At 42.7% G+C, this 23,095-nt stretch overlaps 1 protein-coding gene across 1 annotated transcript in view; it reads left to right on the forward strand.

The window, feature by feature from the left end:
* The window catches only part of CEP43 (centrosomal protein 43), a 96,565-nt gene extending 74,620 nt beyond the window's left edge, over window positions 1-21,945 (forward strand). The window contains exon 13 of the mRNA XM_055269540.2: window positions 21,868-21,945. Within this exon, the coding sequence (XP_055125515.1) occupies window positions 21,868-21,930 (63 nt within the window). The 3' untranslated portion in view covers window positions 21,931-21,945. The remainder of the gene's footprint in view (window positions 1-21,867) is intronic.
* The last annotated feature ends 1,150 nt before the right edge of the window (window positions 21,946-23,095 follow it).

The raw sequence follows: 23,095 nt of genomic DNA on the forward strand, positions 1-23,095 counted from the left end.
AGTTTTTGATGTAGGCATTTAATGCTATGAACTTTCCTCTTAGCACCACTTTTGTAGTGTCCCAGAGGTTTTGATAAGTTGTGTCACAATTACTGTTCAGTTCAAAAAAATTTTAAATTTCCGTCTTGATTTCATTGTTGACTCAAAGATTATTCAGGAATAGATCATTTAATTTCCATGTATTTGCCTGGTTTTGAGGGTTCCTTTTGGAGTTAATTTCAATTTTATTCTGCTGTAGCCTGACAGGGTACTTGATATAATTTCAATTTTCTTTAATTTACTGAGACTTGTTTTGTGGCCTATCATATGGTCTATCTTGGAGAATATTCCATGTGCTGATGTAAAGAATGTATATTCTACAGTTGTTGGGTAGAATGTTCTGTAAATATCTGTTAAATCCATTTGTTCTAGAGTACAGTTTAAGTCCATTGTTTCTTTGTTGCCTTTCTGTCTTGATGACCTGTCTAGTGCTATCAGTGGAATATTGAAGTCCCCCACTGTTACTGTGTTGCCATCTATCTTATTTCTTATGTCTAGTAATAATTGTTTTATAATTTTGGCAGCTCCAGTGTTATGTGCATATATATTTAGGATTGTGATATTTTCCTGTGGGACTAGTACTTTTATCATTACATAATGTCCCTGTTTGTCTTTTTTAACTGTTGTTGCTTTAAAGTCTGTTTGTCTGATATAAGAATAGGTACTTCTGCTTACTTTTGGTGTCCATTTGCATGGAATATGTTTTCCCACCCCTTTATCATAAGTTTATATGAGTCCTTATGTGTTACGTGAGTCTCTTGAAGACAGCAGATACTTGGTTGGTGGATTTTTATCCATTCTGCCATTCTGTACCTTTTAAGTGGAGCATTTAGGCCATTTACATTTAATGTTATTATTGAGATGTGAGGTGTTGTTTTATTCATTGTGCTAGTTGTTGTCTGAACACCTTGGTTTTTGTTGTTGTTGCTCATTGTGTTATTGTTTAGTTCCTGTGAGATTTATGCTTTTAGGAGGTTCTATTTTGGTGTATTTTGAGGTTTTGTTTCAAGATTTAGAACTCCTTTTAGCATGTCTTATAGTGCTGGCTTGGTAGTGGTGAATTCTCTCAGCATTTGTTTGTCTGAAATAGACTTTCTTTCTTCTTCATTTTTGAAGCTTAGTTTTTCTGGGTACAAAATTTTTGACTAGAAATTATTTTGTTTAAGGTGGCTAAAGATAGGACCCCAATCCCTTTTGGCTTATAGGGTTTCTGCTAAGAAATCTGCTGTTAATGATAGGTTTTCCTTTATACATTATCTGATGCTTTTGCCTCACAGCTCTTAAGATTCTTTCCTTTATCTTGACTTTAGATAACCTATGATGACTATGTGCCTGGGTTGTAATCATTTTGCAATGAATTTCCCAGGTGTCTTTTGAGTTTCTCGTGTTTGGATTTCTAGGTATCTATTGAGGCTGGGGAAGTTTTCCTCAATTATTATCTCAGATATGTCTTCCAGACTTTTAGACTTCTCTTATTTCTCGGGAACACCAATTATTCTTGGATTTTTCATTTACCATAATCTCAAATTTTTGGAGGGCTTTGTTAATTTTTTAAAATTCTTTTTTCTTTGTCTTTGTTGGATTGGGTTAATTTAAAAGCCTTGTTTTCGGGCCTTGAGTTTCTTTTTTCCACTTGTTTGATTCTATTGTTGAAACTTTCCAGTGCACTTTGTATTTCTCTAAGTGTGTCTTTCATTTCCAGAAGTTGTGATTGTTTTCTCTTTATGATATCTATTTCTCTGGAGCATTTTTTCTCCAAATCTTGTATCGTTTTTAAAGTTTCTTTAAGTTGGTTTTTATCTTTCTCTAGTACCTCCTTGAGTAGCTTAATAATCAACCTTCTGAATTCTTCATCTGACAATTCGGATTTTTTTTTTTCTTGGTTTGATCCATTGCTGGGGAGCTAGTGTGGTCTTTTAAGGGTGTTATAGAACCTTGTTTTGTCATATTACCAGAATTACTTTTTTGATTCCTTCTCATTTGGATAGACTATTTCGGTGGAAAAATCTGGAAGTCAAGGGCTGCTGTTCAGATTCTTTTGTTCCACAGGATGATCCTTTGATGTGGTGCACTCCCCCTCAACCTAGGGATAGGGTTTCCTGTGAGCCAGATTGCAATAATTGTTGTTGCTTTTCTGGGTCTAGTTACCCAGCGGGTCTACTGGGCTTTGGGCTGGTGTCTGCAAAGAGTCCTGTGATACAATCCGTCTTCAGGTCCCCCAGCCATGGATACCAGCACCTGCTCTGGTGGAGGTGGCAGGGGAGTGAAGCAGACTGTGTGAGAGTCCTTGGTTGCAGATATGTTTAGTGGGCTGGCTTTCTCAAATGCTGACAAGATACTATTCTTGAGTTATCACAAGAGCATCTTTAAACACTTAGAAACTAAACTGTACATTACATAGTCCTTGGGTAAAACAGGAAGTCTCAACAGATGTTGGAAAGTATTCTGAACTGAATGAACATGAAAATACATCAAAACACATGGGATACACTAAAGCAGTACTTAGCAGAAAACATAAAACATTCAGTGCTTATATTAAAAAAGAAGGGATTTAAATAGAATCTTATTTAAAAAGAAGAGGAAAATAAATGCAAAAATGATAAAAACCAAAATCAATGAAGTTAAAAATACAAAAATAATAGAATCAGTGAAACCAAAAGCTCATTCTTTGAAAATATCAGTAAAATTCATTAAGCTCTAGCAAGACAAAGGAAAATGAGAGAAGACAGAAATTGCTGATAAAATGAATAAAATACCAAATCTCATGATAGATCCCATAAAAGGTCTCATAAAGGCATACCATGAAAACTCTTTACACATGAAATTGACAACTTGGATACAATGTCTAAATTCCTTGATAGATACAAATTACCAAAATTTACTCAAGAAGGAATAGGTATCCTAAATGGTCCTACATCTATTAGAGAAATTAAATTTGTTTAACAGCAAAATCTTTCAAATAAGGAAACTCCAGATCCAGATGATTTTACTGATTAACTCTACCAATCATTTAAAGAAGAAATAGTAGAAATCCTTCACAAAGTCTTGCAGAAATGAGGAAGAGGGAGCACTTCTCAACAGACACCAAACCAGACGGACAGTGCACTAAAATAACCCCCCAACACCCATGTCCCTCATAAACACAGATATAAAAATATGGCAAAATATTAGCAAATGAAATCCAGCAATAGATAAAATTAATAATACATGGTGACTACATTGAGTTTTTCTTGGGGAGTGCCAGGGTGGTTCAATATTTGAAAGACAATGCCATCCAATATGTTTACATTCTAAAGAAACACCACCTCATCATGCCAATTTATATAGAAAAATCATTCATTTGATAAAATTAAACATCCACTCATGATAAAATTCTCAACAAACTAGGAATAGAAGGGAATTTACTCAACCTAATAGAGGATGTCCACAAAAAACCTACAGCTAACATGATGGTGGAGGAATGAATGCTTTCCTTCCAGACAAAGATGTCCATTCTCATCACTCCTGTTCAATATTGTACTGGAAGTGATACCCTGTGCAATAAAACAAGAAAGAAAAGCTTACAGATTTGAAAGAAGATACAAAACTGTTCCTACTCACAGACTTGGTGATTTTCTTTTTTTTTTTTCTTTTTATTATACTTTAGGTTTTAGGGTACATGTGCACAATGTTCAGGTTTGTTACATATGTATCCATGTGCCATGTTGTTTTGCTGCACCCATTAACTCATCATTTAGCATTAGGTATATCTACTAATGCTGTCCCTCCCCCCTCCCCCCACCCCACAACAGTCCCTGGAGTGTGATGTTCCCCTTCCTGTGTCCATGAGTTCTCATTGTTCAGTTCCCACCTATGAGTGAGAACATGCGGTGTTTGGTTTTTTTGTCCTTGCGATAGTTTACTGAGAATGATGGTTTCCAGCTTCATCCATGTCCCTGCAAAGGACCCGAACTCATCCTTTTTTATGGCTGCATAGTATTCCATGGTGTATATATGCCACATTTTCTTAATCCAGTCTATCATTGATGGACATTTGGGTTGGTTCCAACTCTTTGCTATTGTGAATAGTGCTGCAATAAACATACGTGTGCATGTGTCTTTATAGCAGCATGATTTATAGTCCTTTGGGTATATACCCAGTAATGGGATGGCTGGGTGAAATGGTATTTCTAGTTCTAGATCCCTGAGGAATTGCCACACTGACTTTCACAATGGTTGAACTAGTTTACAGTCCCACGACTTGGTGATTTTCTGTGTAGAAATCCTTGGCCTTAGGATTCCAGACAACCTTGATCCCCCTCCAATTTCTCATACTATTCACACAGTGTATTCAGCTAGTGTTTAGCTCTGTGACAAAGATTCCCTGTCGCCTGGGTCAGAGGCAACTAGAGCTGACTCAGGGTCCAGCTGGTTCTCATGCCTTACATCCAGTTTGCTCCCTTCTTTCCCACTCGACATCCATTTTTATTCCTGACTGCCTGCCCTGCCAACCTGAAGCACCAGCATCAGATGGAGAGAAAACAAACTTACATTCCAAATAGATTTTCTACTGGTTTTGCTTCTCTGGCTAAACTCTGAGACAGTTATTTAATCTCTCAGTTTCATTATCTAAAAATGGGAAATCATACCTATTTAATCAGTTCAATCAGTTCATGGTTTTTGTTTTTTTTTTTTTCCTTTTTGAGATGGAGTCTTGCTCTGTTGCCCAGGCTGGAGTGCAGTGGCATGATCTCAGCTCACTGCAACCTCCACCTCCCAGGTTTGAGTGATTCTCCTGCCTTAGCCTCCCGAGTAGCTGGGATTACAAGCACAAATCACCACGCCCGGCTTATTTTTATATTTTTGTAAGGACGGAGTTTCCGCATCTTGGCCAGGCTGGTCTCAAACTCCTGACCTCAGGTGATCCACCCACCTCAGCCTCCCAAAGTGCTGAGATTACAGGCATGAGCCACCATGCCCCGCCAGCTCATATTTTTAGAAACATACTTGCTAGGTATTTTTTTCTGTTAGAGAAAAGGGATCTACCTGTCTTCCTTCCTTCCTTCCTTCCTTCCTTCCTTCCTTCCTTCCTTCCTTTCTCCCTCCCTCCCTCCCTCCCTCCCTCCCTCCCTTCCTTCCTTCCTTCCTCTCTCCCTCCCTTCCTTCCTTCCTTTCTCCCTTCCTTCCTTCCTCTCTCCCTCCCTTCCTTCCTTCCTTCCTTTCTCCCTTCCTTCCTTCCTTCCTCTCTCCCTCCCTTCCTTCCTTCCTTCCTTCCTTCCTTCCTTCCTTCTTTCCTTCCTTTCTCTCTTCCTTCCTTCCTTCCTTTCTTCCTTCCTTCCCTCCTTCCTCTCTCCCTCCCTTCCTTCCTTCCTTCCTTTCTCCCTTCCTTCCTTCCTTCCTTCCTCTCTCCCTTCCTTCCTTCCTTCCTTCCTTCCTTCCTTCCTTCCTTCCTTCCTTTCTCTCTTCCTTCCTTCCTCCCTCCCTCCCTCCCTTCCTTCCTTCCTTCCTTCCTTCCTTCCTTCCTTCCTTCTTTCCTTTTTTTGCTTCAAGTGACATGAGAATGATTTAGTGTTCCACCAAACATTTATCCAAAAGTAGCAGAGAGTTATATTTAAATGGCAACATTAGTTCACCATTTTTGCCCAGTGGAACTTGTTCAAAGACATCAGAAAACCTCCCCTTTCTGAAGAAGTCACCTGGACAGTCCACAGACCCCAGCCATGATCAGAGCATCTCCCAATGTCTGTCCCTGAAACCAGGTGGGCTTATGCCAGCGAGTGGGGTGGGGTGAAGTATTTTGAGTTGGGCTACTGAAACAGGGAAAAGGTTCCACTTTCAACAGGGGGCTGGAAGCAAAGCGGATGCTATCTGCACCCCAGTGAAAACTGTACCTTATGGAACAAAGGCAGAGCAAGATTGTTGGGCTGGACTCTGCCTCTGAGTGTCCTGAAATGTGCCTCATTGCAAGGAAATAAATCTAAGTTAGACTTTGTCCAGGAGGGTGAGGCAACCCCTAATTTTGTCAAGATTTTGAGGCAGTACTAAAGGGGTGGTGAAACTTGGTAACGTGGAATTAAGACCTATTTTCTTATCTTCTTTCTCCTGGAAATTTACCTATAGTGTTTTTATCTGCTAAACTCTTTAGAGTGGAATACTTTAGACATGTATTTTATAAATCTTAGTTACCAGAGTCCTTAAAATTTTGGATAGTTCTTGTCTAAACTAAAGTAGTAAATCCTTGGATCTTAATTAAACATAACCATTATAGAAATCAAGTTGATGTGTCAATTTTTGAAAATTCATTCTCTAGCTCTCCAGAAAGAAGGGGAGAATGGATTTGGGGGAAGAGCCAGCAGGTGGTTAGATTAGTTTTTTCTTTATAACAAAGCCTCAGCAGTTTGGCAAAAAAGTCGGTTCAGTTTCTGATTTTTCCTTAAAATAACCTGGACCTTGTGGTGACTAAGTCAGATGTGAGATGGAGACAAAGCACCTGGCCTGGGAGATGTAATTATGAAGCAGATCAGCTTCCTGAGTCCCCTTTTGACGCTTCCCTTTAGTGCCCCATAGCCTCATTCCTCACGGTGCAGCTGTTCAGCATCTGACCTTTCCAGTGACCTCCAGAATGGCTTACCTCTCCTGGAATCCAGTCCTATAACTCACACCGTCATATGGGGAAAGAGGGTCAGCTACATAACAAGCCAATTTTGAGTTGAAATCTAATTCTGAAGTGCACGGATTGTATTAGGGTCAAGCGATTTCCACTCTCTCCAAGTCTCAGTTTCGCATCTGTAAAATGGAGATAACACCTAGTTTGCATAAAGGCTGTGAGTTTTAAATGGGAAAACCATATCTAATACATAGTAGGTTCTCAGACTTTATTATTTTCTGCTCACCTCTGAGATTCTCAAGCTGTCCAGGATGTTAAGAGGACCGAGTTCTTGCCAAGGTCCATCAGTCCTCAGCAATGGGTAAGGCTGTTAACAGTGGTCTGTGGGGCTGCCACACAGAGCCAGCAATTCTCAGTGGTGTATGTTCCAGACATAGGGCGCAGGTGTAGAGACAGATCCATAGGTCACAACTTCTCTTTTTACTATGAGCACAACATAGGCCTGAGCTCTGACCCTAGTTTCATTGCTTACAGGCCTGTGACTCTGGATATGTTTTCTTTCCTCTCTCAATTCCACTTTCCTCATCTGTAATATTTTTTCGCATAGGTTTATTAAGAGAAATATTATTACTCCATGCAAAGTACTTAGCACATTGCTGGGTACAGAGAAATCACTCACATATAGTTAGCCAGAATTATGAATGCAGCCTGTTTGATAACATCTAGGAAGTGAAATCCCACACTCTTAAAAAGGTGAAGAACAGATTGCAATGATCCCAGCACATAAATAGCCTTCAGAGTCTGTCAAAAACGCATCTCGGTCTTAGTTCGTTCTGGCTGTTGTAACAATAGACATTTATTTCTCACAGTTCTGGAGGCTAGAAGTCCAAGATCGAGGTGCCGACAGATTCGATGTCTGGTGAGGGCCCAATTCCTGGTTCACAGACGGCACCTTCTTGCCTTCACTGCATCCTCACAGGGAGAAGGGACGAAGGAGCTCTTGGGGGTCTGTTATATGGGCACTAAGCCCATTCATGGGGTTTCACTCTCAGGACCTAGTCACCTCCCAGAGGCCCCACCTCCTAATAGCATCCTTTTCTTTAAGGGTGAGGATTTCGACATAGGAATTTTGGGGACCACACAGATATTCAGCCCATTACACCATATTGCATTTTGGAGAGACATAATCCAGTCCATTGCAACTTCTCTTGCAGAAGTGCTCTAAAAGGGTAAGACAGTTTTAAGACTGTTTATCTTTATGCAAATCTTTGTTTGCCTTTGGATTTTTCCAAACCTGTTACTTATGATAAAACACCCATATCAGTAAGGAGAGGCTAGACTCTCCTACGGTAACCAACAGCCTCATGTCTCACCTGGCTCCGTGTCCTCCCAGACCTGCCCCACAGGGCTGTCACTTGGAGGCGCTGCACGTGGTTCCACCCTGTGGGGTACCAGGGAGAGGAAAGAACAGAGCAAATTGGACACCAGAACCAGAAGGCTTCGTTCAGAAGTGCACACATTGCCTTCATCTTAGTAAATTAGCAGAGCAAGTCCTGTAACCCCTGGCAGTGATGAAGGCTGATCTGCTCCGTGCTCAGAAGGCGGAGACCTGGAAATACTGATGAAACATGAATGACTGCCCCAGGGACACGGAGAAAGATGAGAGATTCTTGAGCACACTAATTTCACTTTCAGATAACATGACTCTGGCGTTCTATAAATGCTTGTGCTATGTGAGATGTCACAATGGATGACAGTCTTTTATTCCCAGAAGAAAATTCAAAATAAGACTCATCATTTTATGGTCTAATTTAAAGTGATATTTAGGAGTACCTTTTCCTAGGAACTAATAATCAGATAAAGTTGGGTTTGGGACTGTAGACTTGGAGCCTGAAGCAATATTCTTTCTACATGAAAATCGGAGTATAGTTGCTTCTAATAGCAAGTAAGGATTTCCTATGGAGTGCTGCTGAGGTGCTGATAAGAAACCTTTTCGGAAAGAACAGCAGATTCCTATAGGCCCTCTTCCCATGGAAGCATCAGCAGGAACTCCTTTTCTTTTGGTGAAAACTTTCGTGTCGTTGGATCAGATCTGTTATTAGATGACACTGCATGAGTTCTTTCTTACGGGGAATTGCCGTTTCTTAAGATCTTCCTTTAAATATAGCACAGATCCCTAGTATGCACATTTTCACAGAGGTGGACACTTTAGAAACAGTCATGTGCAGCAGATGTGTACTGTACTCTAGCATAAGTGGAATGAAATATTCCTTAATATAGAGGGACACACACAGGCAGAACCTCTAGCGGGTCTGTGAATAACGGGAATGACAAGCGGAAGTCCTATGGCTGGCAAGGTAGATTCCTGGGCTTCAGAGGAGGATATGAAATATTTATAGAAAACAAAATGAAATATGAACAACACGTTTATCATGTTCTCCAGGCATGATAATATGTGATTTGCAGATGGGACATTCATTTGAAAAGCAAGTACACCATGAACCCTGGGACGAGGCTGTACGTTCCTAAACATGCTTAGCTTATGGCCTGGCTCAGAGCAGGGCTTGCCATATGTCATGTCACTCACAGCCATTGAGGGGCACTGCCATTTGTGCTGTTGCTGTGCTTTTTGGTCTGTCTTGGAAACCTGGGGAAGTCCCAGTTGTTCCATTGGGGCCCTTGATAAAGGTCTCAGTTTCAGGTCCTCAAGTTGAGACATCCTTTCAGTCAACTTGTGGAGTTTCGAATTCCGTGTCACTGCCTCCAGTGGAGCGCGTTTGTGGTGGAGAGCGATGAGAGCCTCGGATCCTCGGGAAGTGCCTCACGGGTCCCGGGTCTGGCTCTCATTCTGTGTGCCAGAGCCTTGCTGCCCAAAGTGTGGCCCCAGCCCAGGGCCTTGCTGTCACCTGGAGCTCGTTAGAAATGCAACTCTCAGGCCCTCCCAGGGCTACTGTATCAGAACCTGTGAATCCACATGAATTCACATTGCAGTGCTTGGTCCACACATGAAAGCCTGAGAAACACTAGCCTAGAGAACACCTCAGCATCCTTTCTGAATTAGAAGTTACGCTTTCTAGGGTTCTCATTAAGAAATGGGCAGTTGCACAGCCAATCAGTGAAAATGGCTTTGTGTTCCCTGAATCTTCAACTTCTGAGAGAAGGAGGAGTGTTTTTTTTCTTCCACTGTGGTCCCCAAGAACCACTACAGGCGTTCCTTACGGAACAGCAAATGACACAGTGTTCAGCCCCAACAAGTGACCCGAAGACACGTCCCTCATCTCTGATGCTTGCCTGTCTCGGCCTCACCCTTTCTCAGTTTAAATCACTCACTGAAGCAGCATTCTAATGGGGTCACTGGAGAAAACAGCCGCATCTTCCTGGTCCTCCGTGGGAATGGTTGAAAGTGGAAGATGGAGAGAGAATCCTGAGAAAAACCCTCCATAGGTCAGCCCCATGTCAGCCCCAGCATCTATCTCTGGAGGGTTCTGAAGCCTGTGGTGCACTGAAGGTGATAATTATAAAAGAAAAAATCAAATCCAGCTCAACTCCTGACTAGACGGCAAACACTTCATCACCTGCACTACACATGAAGCTTTTCTTTTTTATTATTATACTTTAAGTTTTAGGGTACATGTGCACAACGTGCAGGTTTGTTATATATGTATACATGTGCCGTGTTGGTGTGCTGCACCCATTAACTCGTCATTTAACATTAGGTATGTCTCCTAATGCTATCCCTCCCCCCTCCCACCACCCCACAACAGGCTCCGGTGTGTGATGTTCCCCTTCCTGTGTCCATGTGTTCTCATTGTTCAATTCCCACCTATGAGTGAGAACATGCAGTGTTTGGTTTTTTGTCCTTGGGATAGTTTGCTGAGAATGATGGTTTCCAGCTTCATCCATGTCCCTACAAAGGACATGAACTCATCATTTTTTATGGCTGCATAGTATTCCATGGTGTATATTGCCACATTTTCTTAATCCAGTCTATCACTGTTGGACATTTGTGTTGGTTCCAAGTCTTTGCTATTGTGAATAGTGCCGCTATAAACATACGTGTACATGTGTCTTTATAGCAGCATGATTTATAATCCTTTGGGTATATACCCAGTAATGGGATGGCTGGGTCAAATGGTATTTCTAGTTCTAGATCCCTGAGGAATCTCCACACTGACTTCCACAATGGTTGAACTAGTTTACATTCCCACCAACAGTGTAAAATGTTCCTATTTCTCCACATCCTGTCCAGCACCTGTTGTTTCCTGACTTTTTAATGATGGCCATTCTAACTGGTGTGAGATGGTATCTCATTGTGGTTTTGATTTGCATTTCTCTGATGGCCAGTGATGATGAGCATTTTTTCATGTGTCTTTTGGCTTCATAAATGTCTTCTTTTGGGAAGTGTCTGTTCATATCCTTTGCCCACTTGTTGATGGGGTTGTTTGTTTTTTTCTTGTAAATTTATTTGAGTTCTTTGTAGATTCTGGATATTAGCCCTTTGTCAGATGAGTAGATTGCACAAATTTTCTCCCATTTTGTAGGTTGCCTGTTCACTCTGATGGTAGTTTCTTTTGCTGTGCAGAAGCTCTTTAGTTTAATTAGATCCCATTTATCAATTTTGGCTTTTGTTGCCATTGCTTTTGGTGTTTTAGACATGAAGTCCTTGCCCAATGCCTATGTACTGAATGTATTGCCTAGGTTTTCTTCTAGGGTTTTTATGGTTTTAGGTCTAACATTTAAGTCTTTAATCCATCTTGAATTAATTTTTGTATAAGGTGTAAGGAAGGGATCCAGTTTCAGCTTTCTACATATGGCTAGCCAGTTTTCCCAGCACCATTTATTAAATAGGGAATCCTTTCCCCATTTTTGTTTTTGTCAGGTTTGTCAAAGATCAGATGGTTGTAGATGTGTGGTATTAATTCTGAGGGCTCTGTTCTGTTCCATTGGTCTGTATCTCTGTTTTGGTACCAGTAGCATGCTGTTTTGGTTACTGTAGCCTTGTAGTATAGTTTGAAGTCAGGTAGTGTGATGCCTCCAGCTTTGTTCTTTTGACTTAGGATTGACTTGGCAATGCGGGCACTTTTTTGGTTCCATGTGAACTTTAAAGTAGCTTTTTCCAATTCTGTGAAGAAAGTCATTGGTAGCTTGATGGGGATGGCATTGAATCTATAAATTACCTTGGGCAGTATGGCCATTTTCACCATATTGATTCTTCCTACCCATGAGCATGGAATGTTCTTCCATTTGTTTGTATCCCCTTTTATTTCATTGAGCAGTGGTTTGTAGTTCTCATTGAAGAGGTCCTTCACATCCCTTGTAAGTTGGATTGCTAGGTATTTTGTTCTCTTTGAAGCAATTGTGAATGGGAGTTCACTCATGATTTGGCTCTCTGTTATTGGTGTATAAGAATGCTTGTGACTTTTGCACATTGATTTTGTATCCTGAGACTCTGCTGAAGTTGCTTATCAGCTTAAGGAGATTTTGGGCTGAGACGATGGGATTTTCTAGATATACAATCATGTCATCTGCAAACAGGGACAATTTGACTTCCTCATTTCCTAATCGAATACCCTTTATTTCCTTCTCCTGCCTGATTGCCCTGGCAAGAACTTCCAACACTATGTTGAATAGGAGTGGTGAGAGAGGTCATCCCTGTCTTGTGCCAGTTTTCAAAGGGAATGCTTCCAGTTTTTGCCCATTCAGTATGATATTGGCTGTGGGTTTGTCATAGATAGCTCTTATTATTTTGAGATACGTCCCGTCAATACCTAATTTATTGAGAGTTTTTAGCATGAAGGGCTGTTGAATTTTGTTGAAGACCTTTTCTGCATCTATTGAGAAATCATGTGGTTTTTGTCATTGGTTCTGTTTATATGATGGATTACCTTTATTGATTTTCATATGTTGAACCAGCCTTCCATCCCAGGGATGAAGCCCACTTGATCATGGTGGATAAGCTTTTTGATGTGCTGCTGGATTCGGTTTGCCAGTATTCTATTGAGGATTTTTGCATTGATGCTCGTCAGGGATATTGGTCTAAAATTCTCTTTTTTTGTTGTGTCTCTGCCAGGCTTTGGTATCAGGACGATGCTGGCCTCATAAAATGAGTTAGGGAGGATTCCCTCTTTTTCTGTTGATTGGAATAGTTTCAGAAGGAATGGTACCAACTCCTCTTTGTACCTCTGGTAGAATTTGGCTGTGAATCCATCTGGTCCTGGACTTTTTTTGGTTGGTAAGCTATTAATTATTGCCTCAATTTCAGAGCCTGTTATTGGTCTATTCAGAGATTCAACTTCTTCCTGGTTTAGTCTTGGGAGGGTGTATGTGTCGAGGCATTTATCCATTTCTTCTAGATTTTCTAGTTTATTTGCGTAGAGGTGTTTATAGTATTCTCTGATGGTGGTTTGTATTTTTGTGGGATTGGTGGTGATATACCCTTTATCATTTTTTATTGCATCTATTTGATTCTTCTCTCTTTTCTTCTTTATTAGTCTTGCTAGTGGTCTATCAATTTTGGTGATCTCTTCAAAAAACCAGCTCCTGGATTCATTGATTTTTTGAAGGTTTTTTTGTGTCTCTATCTCCTTCAGTTCTGCTGTGATCTTAGTTATTTCTTGCCTTCTGCTAGCTTTTGAATGTGTTTGCTCTTGCTTCTCCAGTTCTTTTAATTGTGATGTTAGGGTGTCAATTTTAGATCTTTCCTGCTTTCTCTTGTGGGCATTTAGTGCTATAAATTTCCCTCTACACACTGCTTTAAATGTGTCCCAGAGATTCTGGTATGTTGTGTCTTTGTTCTCGTTGGTTTCAAAGAACATCTTTATTTCTGCCTTCATTTCGTTATGTACCCAGTAGTCATTCAGGAGCGGGTTGTTCACTTTCCATGTAGTTGAGCAGTTTTGATTGAGTTTCTTAATCCTGAGTTCTAGTTTGATTGCACTGTGGTCTGAGAGACAGTTTGTTATAATTTCTGTTCTTTTACATTTGCTGAGGAGTGCTTTACTTCCAACTATGTGGTCAATTTTGGAATTGGTGTGGTGTGGTGCTGAGAAGAGTGTATATTCTGTTGATTTGGGGTGGAGAGTTCTGTAGATGTCTATTAGGTCCACTTGGTGCAGAGCTGAGTTCAATTCCTGGATATCTTTTTTAACTTTCTGTCTCGTTGATCTGTCTAATGTTGACAGTAGGGTGTTAAAGTCTCCCATTATTATTGTGTGGGAGTCTAAGTCTCTTTGTAGGTCTCTAAGGACTTGCTTTATAAATCTGGGTGCTCCTGTATTGGCTGCATATATATTTAGGATAGTTAGCTCTTCTTGTTGAATTGATCCCTTTATCATTATGTAATGGCCTTCTTTGTCTCTTTTGATCTTTGTTGGTTTAAAGTCTGTTTTATCAGAGACTAGGATTGCAACCCCTGCCTTTTTTTGTTTTCCATTTGCTTGGTAGATGTTCCTCCATCCCTTTATTTTGAGCCTATGTGTGTCTCTGCATGTGAGATGGGTTTCCTGAATACAGCACACTGATGGGTCTTTGACTCTTTATCCAATTTGCCAGTCAGTGTCTTTTAATTGGAGCATTTAGCCCATTTACATTTAAGGTTAATATTGTTATGTGTGAATTTGATCCTGTCATTATGATGTTAGCTGGTTATTTTGCTCATTAGTTGATGCAGTTTCTTCCTAGCCTTGAGGGTCTTTACAATTTGGCATGTTTTTGCAGTGGCTGGTACCTGTTGTTCCTTTCCATGTTTAGTGCTTCCTTCAGGAGCTCTTTTAGGGCAGGCCTGGTGGTGACAAAATCTCTCAGCATTTGCTTGTCTGTAAAGGATTTTATTTCTCCTTCACTTATGAAGCTTAGTTTGGCTGGATATGAAATTCTGGGTTGAAAATTCTTTTCTTTAAGAATGTTGAATATTGGCCCCCACTCTCCTCTGGCTTATAGAGTTTCTGCCGAGAGATCAGCTGTTAGTCTGATGGGCTTCCCAAGGGTAACCCAACCTTTCTTTCTGGCTGCCCTTAACATTTTTTCCTTCATTTCAACTTTGGTGAATCTGACAATTACGTGTCTTGGAGTTGCTCTTCTTGAGGAGTATCTTTGTGGTGTCCTCTGTATTTCCTGAATCTGAATGTTGGCCTGCCTTGCTAGATTGGGGAAGTTCTCCTGGATAATATCCTGCAGACTGTTTTCCAACTTGGTTCCATTCTCCCCATCACTTTCAGGTACACCAATCAGACGTAGATTTGGTGTTTTCACATAGTCCTATATTTCTTGGAGGCTTTGTTCATTTCTTTTTATTCTTTTTTCTCTAAACCTCTCTTCTCATTTCATTCATTTGATCTTCCATCACTGATACTCTTTCTTCCAGTTGATGGAATTGGCTACTGAGGTTTGTGCATTCGTCACATAGTTCTCGTGCCGTGGTTTTCAGCTCCATCAGGTCCTTTAAGGACTTCTCTGCATTGGTTATTCTAGTTAGCCATTCGTCTAATCTTTTTTCAAGGTTTTTAACTTCTTTGCCATGGGTTCGAACTTCCTTCTTTAGCTTGGAGTAGTTTGATTGTCTGAAGTCTCCTTCTCTCAACTCATCAAAGTCATTCTCCGTCCAGCTTTGTTCCATTGCTGGTGAAGAGCTGCGCTCCTTTGGAGGAGGAGAGGCACTCTGATTTTTAGAATTTTCAGTTTTTCTGCTCTGTTTTTTCTCCATCTTTGTGGTTTTATCTACATTTGGTCTTTGATGATGGTGACGTACAGTTGGGGTTTTGGTGTGGATGTCCTTTCTGTTTGTTAGTTTTCCTTCTAACAGTCAGGACCCTCAGCTGCAGGTCTGTTAGAGTTTGCCGGAGGTCTATTTTCCAGACCCTGTTTGCCTGGGTATCAGCAGCGGAGGCTGCAGAACAGTGGATATTGGTGAACAGCAAATGTTGCTGCCTGATTGTTCCTCTGGAAGTTTTGTCTCAGAGGAGTACCCAGCCATGTGACGTGTCAGTCTGCCTCTACTGGGAGGTGCCTCCCAGTCAGGCTAGTCGGGGGTCAGGAACACACTTGAGGAGGCAGTCTGTCCATTCTCAGATGTCCAGCTGCATGCTGGGAGAACCACTACTCTCTTCAAAGCTGTCAGACAGGGACATTTAAGTCTGCAGAGGTTTCTGCTGCCTTTTATTTGGCTACACCCTGTGCCCAGAGGTGGAGTCTACAGAGGCAGGCAGGCCTCCTTGAGCTGCGGTGGGCTCCACCCAGTTCGAGTTTCCAGGCCGCTTTGTTTACCTGCTCAAGCCTTGGCAATGGTGGGCGCCCCTCCCCCAGCCTGGCTGCCACCTTGCAGTTTGATCTCAGACTGCTGTGCTAGCAATGAGTGAGGCTCTGTGGGTGTGCAATCCTCTGAGCCAGGCACAGGATATAATCTCCTGGTGTGCCATTTGCTAAGACCATAGGAAAAGCGCAGTATTAGGGTGGGAGTGACCTGATTTTCCAGGTGCCGTCTGTCACCCCTTTCCTTGGCTAGGAGAGGGAATTCCCTGACCCCTTGCACTTCCCAGGTGAGTGGATGCCTCGCCCTGACATGAAACTATTTTTTAAGGGCATAAACAGTGTCTACTTTTACACATGATTTCCAGCAGTAAATCAAAAAATGACAGTTAAGAAAACAAAATAAAACAAAAACAAAACCAACTTGTAGTCAACTTATAAAGGAATCAATCAATAGAACCAGAATTCAAGATGGCCCAGATGTGGGAACTCTAAGACAGGGACTTTAAAATAACTCTGATGAGGCTGGGCATGGTGGCTCGCACCTGTAATCTCAGCACTTTGGGAGGTCAAAGTGGGCAGATCACCTAAGGTCAGGAGCTCGAGACCAGTCTGGCCAACATGGTGAAACCCCATCTCTACTAAAAATACAAAAATTAGCCAGGCATGGTGCTGGGCGCCTGTAGTCCCAGCTACTAGGGAGGCTGAGGCAGGAGAATTGCTTGAACCCAGGAGGCAAAGGTTGCAGTGAGCCAAGATTGCACCATTGCACTCCAGCCTGAGTGGCAAGAACAAAAACTCCATTTCAAAAAACAAAACAAAACAAAACAAAAACAAAACAAAACAAAAAAGCCCTGAAGAATTTGTTAAATGATCTAGAGGAAAAGGCATATGGCATACATGAACAGATGGGAAATGTCAGCAGAGAGATAGAGACTATAAAAGACATGTGGGAATGCTACAAAAAAGATATAAGACATAAAGAATTCCTTCAGAAAGCTTATCAGTGAACTAGTCTCAGCTGAAGAAAGATTAAGAAACTTGAAGATAGGTCAACAGGAATCATATAAAATGACACACAAAGAACATAAAATGGGCTGGGCGTGGTGGCTTATGCCTGTAGTCCCAGCACTTCAGGAGGCCGAGGCAGGCGGATCACAAGGTCAGGAGTTCAAGACCCGCCTGGCCAACACAGTGAAACCCCATCTCTACTAAAAGTACAAAAATTAGCCGGGTGTGGGGGCATATGCCTACAGTCCCAGCTACTCAGGAGGCTGAGGCAGGAGAATCGCTTGAACCCAGGAGGCAGAGGTTGCAGTGAGCCAGGATTACACCACTACACTCTACACTCTGTCTCAGAAAAAAAAAAAAAAAAAAAAAAAGAACATAAAATAGAGGGAAAAACTCTGTCTAACAAGGCCTCCAAGAGCTGTGATATCATCTAATGTACATGCAATTGGAGTCCCAGAACAAGCAAACAAGCAGCAAGGAATAAAACAGAAGAAATATTTAAAGAGATAATTTGCAAATATAATGCAAGACAGCAAAACTCAGGTCCGAGAAGCTCAGGGAATCCCAACAGTATAAATACAAAAACAAATAAAAAATCTCCATACCAAAAAAGAAAAAAAGCCCACCTTGACACATAAAATCAAACTTTTTAAAACCAAAGATAAGGAGAAAATGTAGAATGCATTTGGGAGTTGTGGGGGACATTACATACCCAAGAAGAAAGACAATCATAATAGATTTCTTGTCAGATGTGTAAGCTGGATGTTAATGAACTGACATCTTAAAGTACTGAAACAAACAATTAATCCAGAATTCTATTATTCTATTATAGATCCATTAAAATATTGTTTTAAATTAAAGGCAAAAATAAAACCTTTTCAGACCCTGAAAAACTAAGATAACTCATTGCTGAGAGACTTGTGCTACAATAAATGTTAAAGGTAGTTCTTTAGGCTGTAGGAAAATTACACCAGATAAAAATTTGGGGTTACACAGGGAAGTGAGCACCAGAAATAGTAAAAGTGGATATTAAAAACATTTTCTCATGGCTGATTCGTTAAACCACTGTCAACTATGGTGGCCAGGTGCAGTGGCTCATGCCTGTAATCCCAGCACTTTGGGAGGCTGAGATGGGCAGATGGCTTGGGTTCAGGAGTTTGAGACCAGTCTGGGCAACATGGTGAAACCCTGTCTCTACAAATAATACAAAAATTAGCTGGGCGTGGTGGTGTATGCCTGTAGTCCCAGCTACTCAGGAGGCTGAGGCAAGGAGGTTGAGCCCAGGAGGTTGAGGTTGCAGTCAGGCATGATTGCACCACTGCCCTCCAGCCTGAGCAACAGAGTGAGACCCTGTCTCAAAAAAAAATTGTTGACTAATTAAAAATAGTAAACAGGGTTTATGACAGATGTAGAAATAAGATACATGAGATCATTTGCACAAAGTGGAGGAAGGAGTTGGAAGTGTATAATGTCATAAATGTAAACTACTAAGGAATGATAATATTCTGAAATTGTCAGTTTTTTTAAACAAAGTAATAATTTCAGATCGGTTGCTAGCATCAATGAACTATCAATGTTTGAAATGTTTTCAGTATAAGTAGTTCAAGGGTCAATATGAAACTTAAATTTCGAGGGAAAAAAACTAACATCATTTAATTCTGTGGTTTTCAAATTTAGCTACTATCAGAATCACCTGGAAGAGTGTGTTAAGCAAAGTTTCTGAGCTTTCTGGGCACCATCCCTGAAAAGTCTGATGTCACACATCTCTTGGAGGTAATGCTTCTCTGTTTAACAAGCAGCCTCTGCAGCCAACAGGTTTTGCTTCTCTGGGGAGGAAGTTGACCTCAGCTGCAGTGACCTTCCTGGAGAATTAAACAGAGAGGTGCAGATCCTGACACATGGCCCTCCACCAGGATGACGACCTCCCTCTAGAACAGGAGATACTAGTTTTACTGGTTAATAGCTGAGCTGAGTCAGGGGAGGCCAGAACCAGGCAGAAGTAACTTGAGTTTTCAGCTCTGGAGAGACTGCAGCCTTGGTCAAAGCCAAGAAAATCCCCGTCCTGTGAATAAGGTTGCGTTATTGAAGTGGTCAGTGTGAAGAAACAAGAACTTCCCAGACACTGGATGTCTTTGATTGATCTAAGGACCTTTCACTCCAGGCACGTGGGGCCCATGAAAACTGTGGGCCCAGCAGCAGATCACACCAGCCTCTTGGTGTGGTGCTCTCTGTGGTTTGGAATAGAAGCCTCTCGGGTCACTGTAGGACCCCACTGGCCCCTTTCCTCCAGACATAGGCCACAGATCAGCAATGTATTTTAAGCGACCCCTGTTGGCATTGGGCCATGTGTGTGGCATCTCTGTGGCAGCAGGTGGCCACATGCTCCTCAGACTGGAGGTGAATATGGCAGCAGCAGAAGTCACCAGTGTTGAGCCAAGTCACAAAGAATAGGGCCAGTGGCAAGGGTGATGAATGGGTCGAGGGGACTGTAGTCAAGGAGCTGTGGGCCGGGGCTGGGCTCCTTGTGGGATTGTGCCTGGGAGACCATCGTGGGAAATGGCTTTCTTTGAGCTCCTCAAGTGGAAGCAAGAGTCAGCCTGGTCTTCTTCCCTCCAGGGAGCAACACAGAAAGGATTTTCTTTCTTCCACTCAAGAGGAAGTTTTTAGGTTCTGCCAAGTAACCAAAGTAATAGAAACTCTGATGTCTCCAGAACTAGCCTCCAACTTCCTCCAGGTGGCAGGAAGGGGAGCAGCCACCTCGCCTCTGTGGCTGCTTTGTTTTTCCCTTCTTTTCTTGTTCCTCCATAGCCTACTTCCTCCATTTTGGGGTTCCTGTATGTAAAGTACTCATTGACACAGAGATTGTGTCTCGAAACCTTGTACCCAAAGGAGCAATTTTCCTGTGAACGTTCCCAAGAGATGGTTTTAACCAAAAGGTGTTACCAGCCTCAAGTCAGCAATCATAGTGTGGAACGGCGGTTTAGTTGTGGAGTGGAATCTCTTCGCAATCTTCTGACAAGCTGGATCAGTCAAGTGAAGCTAGATTTCTATTGTTGATTTCTGTTGTTTGTATGTTCTCATGACTTAGGCATGACCTATGTGCCTCTCCTCCTCCAACTCTCCAATTTTCACCATCCACTATGTGTCAGACTCAGGCCTTTGAGGTGCCTGCATCTCTATATACTACACATGAGGCAGGTAGGGCTCAGAAAGATTAACAACTTTACACACATCACCCTATTAGGAAGTAGTAGAGTCAAGAGTCGAGATTCAAATGCTGATATAATTCCCAAGTCTGTGCCCTTAACCAGCAATATCATCTCCAAGTTCAGCAAAGAGTGTTTTGTGTCTCTCTGTCCAAATGATGCCCGTCTACTCTGTACCATCTATGAGCGTACACCATCTATACTCTCATATCCTCGGGTGCCCATTTTTCCTGTAATTCCACTTCTTAGGCTTGTTCCCTTTAATGCTATAACCAAGCGAGGGAATTTCCACTTTAAAAGGGAATTTGAAAGAGAAGAGTCTCATGTGACTTCCATTCATTTCCCTGACCTGTAGTTGTCCAAGGGCCAGAGGGCGTCTTTGCATGTTCAGTCAGTCTAAACAGCTTTATTTGGCAAGATGTTTACCAGTTTCCATGGTCTTTGGCAAGGTGTAAACACGGGCAGAGGGTCCCGAGTAAGAAGTTGGAAAGGAAGTTGCCTGGCCACCGATGAGGCTTCGCATAACTGTTCCACATAAAGGTTGTCTACTATTTTTTTTTCTCTTTCGAGTTAAACCTCTTCCCCTTTTTAGATGACAAGTCACAAAGCTGATCTGCCCCAGATTGTGGCAACCTCACCCTATCTATACATCAGCTAAAGGCTGATTGAAGATCAGGTCTAAAGATTGTTGCAAAAAATGAGATAAGCTTTTAAAAAACCCCAGATTCTTTAATTTTGTATGTCAGTCATCAAGTCTTCATTCACACGCTCACTCAGCAACTCTTTCTTGAGCGCCTGCTGTCTGTGCTAGACCCTGGGCAGGCAGGAATGCGGGCTAAGCGCCTTCTCTATGGGGCCTTGCATCCAAACAACAACGTGCCAGGAGGGGACCAGTGCCCAGGAGAAAAGGAAGCAGCATCAGAGCCAGGAAGGGAGTTGGGATCGGGAAGCTCTTTTAAGCTGGGTAGTCAGGGAAGCTTAAACTGAGACACCCAAGGGGCCAACAGTGTGGTTGTCTGGAGAGCAACCTGGGAGAGAAGCAGCAAGGACCAGGGCCCTAGAGCAGAGACTGGCTGGGCAGATCCCAGACAGAGTGTGATTGCCGGGGCAACTGGCATAAACAACAGAGATGGGAAGGACACAGGGCAGCGGGAGGAGAGCAGGGGGAGGGCAAGGGTTCCACGGGGCCTCTAAGTCATGGGAGGACACAGGGCATTATCCTGGCGCATGTGGGGTGCCCTGGGGAGCTCAGAACAGAATCCAGACATGATTTGAATCATGCTAAAAGCTTTGCCTTCTCTGGAGGGCAAAAGTTTGGGGCAGGAAGGAGTGGGAATGACTGGCTCTGAATGTGGGATATACACTATTAGCACATCCTGGAGGTGGCCAGGATCATTTGCTGATGTATTTGATGTGGAGAACGAATCCAAGCATGATTGCAGGGTTTGGGGCCTGAGCAGCTGGAAGGACTGACTATTGCTCTGATGACAGCACATGTTGGAGCAATAGGTCTGGGGAGTGAAATTGAGTTTGGCTTCAGATCTGAGACTCTTCTGAATACTCTGAGTGGGGGCCCGCGTCTGCAGTTCCACAGGAGGCTGTAGGCTGAAGACAGCGTGTAGGAGTAGAGCCGGTTAATACGATTATTAACTGCATAGTGTCTTCCCAAAATTCATGTTCACACAGAATATTATTTGGAATATTATTTTATAGTATTTGGAAATAGAGCCTTTGCAGTTGCAATTAGTTATGGGACTCAAAGTGAAATTATCTTGCATTCAGGGCAGGCCTTATGAAAAGAGGAGAGAACTCAGAGACAGAGGGTTTGTGAAGACGGAGGCATAGATTGGAGTGATGCGTCTGCGAGTCAAGGGGCGCCAGGAACTGCAGACCCCACCAGAAATGGGAAGTGAGGCTGGGGACGGTTCCCTGCACAGCCTCCAGAAGGAGCCAACCCTGACAGCACCCCGATTTCAGACCTCTGGCCCCCGAACAGTGAGGAAGTAGGTTTCCGTTGTTTTAAACCACCTTGTTTGTGGTACTTTGCTGAGGAAACGGACGCAGGGCTCAGCCTGTAAAGGGTGTTTACAGCATGGGTCTGAATGATGCCCTCCAGAACCTGTGCCAGTGTGCGTTGATGTTGGGGGGAGGTGGCCCCGCAGAGGAACTTCGTGAGTCTTCTCAGTAACCAGTGAAAAGCAACAAGGAAGAAACAGACGGTGTGTTTCCAAAGTAACTCTGGCCAGCGCTGTCTCTGCAGCTGTCTGGGTAGGAGCTCCGTAAAGACTGAAAATCAGGGAACCTCACTTCTACCCTTGTGCCCAGTACTGAAGCTATGTGCCCAGTACTGAAAATCATCCTTACAATAGCAGCATTAGCTTGGAGAGGTGTTACATATTTTTAAATATCAGCTTTATTGGGATAATTTACATACAGCAAAATGCATCCATTCTCAGGGTCCACTTCAGTGAGTTTTGACAACTGTGTTCCAGTGTAACTGCAACCCCAATCAAGATCTAGAACCTTCTACTCCCACCAGCTTCCCTGAGCTCCCTTTCTATCAATCCCTCCCCGTCTCTCCCTGCTCTAGGCAACTGCTCACCTGTTTTCTGTGACTAAATAAAAGAGGCTTCCCCTAGGGTTTTGCATACTTGGAACCCTACGGAAGGCACTGTCTGTGCCTGCATCTTCGCCCCGGCGAGCTGTTTCCAGAATCCTCTGGGCAGTAGCCTCGCCTCCTGGGCTGCGCTAAGACTGACTGGGGCAGGCTGTGCTTCTCTTACCAACCCTGCCTCGGTGACACCGGGTTGCTTACTTGACACTGGCCGTGGTATGAGTGTTGACCTCACCGAAACGGGCCTGGGCTACCAGCCGGGGCTGCGTTGTCCCAGAGCACTGGAGGTTTCACACTGGCCATTGTGTATCACATTCAGAGTAATTTCCTGATCACTCTTCTGCACAGATGAGCAAAAGTCCAGTCTCCATGATTGCCCTGCCCCTGGCCTGCTCA

This window comes from Symphalangus syndactylus, chromosome 2 (genome assembly GCF_028878055.3).
Source record: "Symphalangus syndactylus isolate Jambi chromosome 2, NHGRI_mSymSyn1-v2.1_pri, whole genome shotgun sequence".
Taxonomy (NCBI): Eukaryota; Metazoa; Chordata; class Mammalia; order Primates; family Hylobatidae; genus Symphalangus; species Symphalangus syndactylus.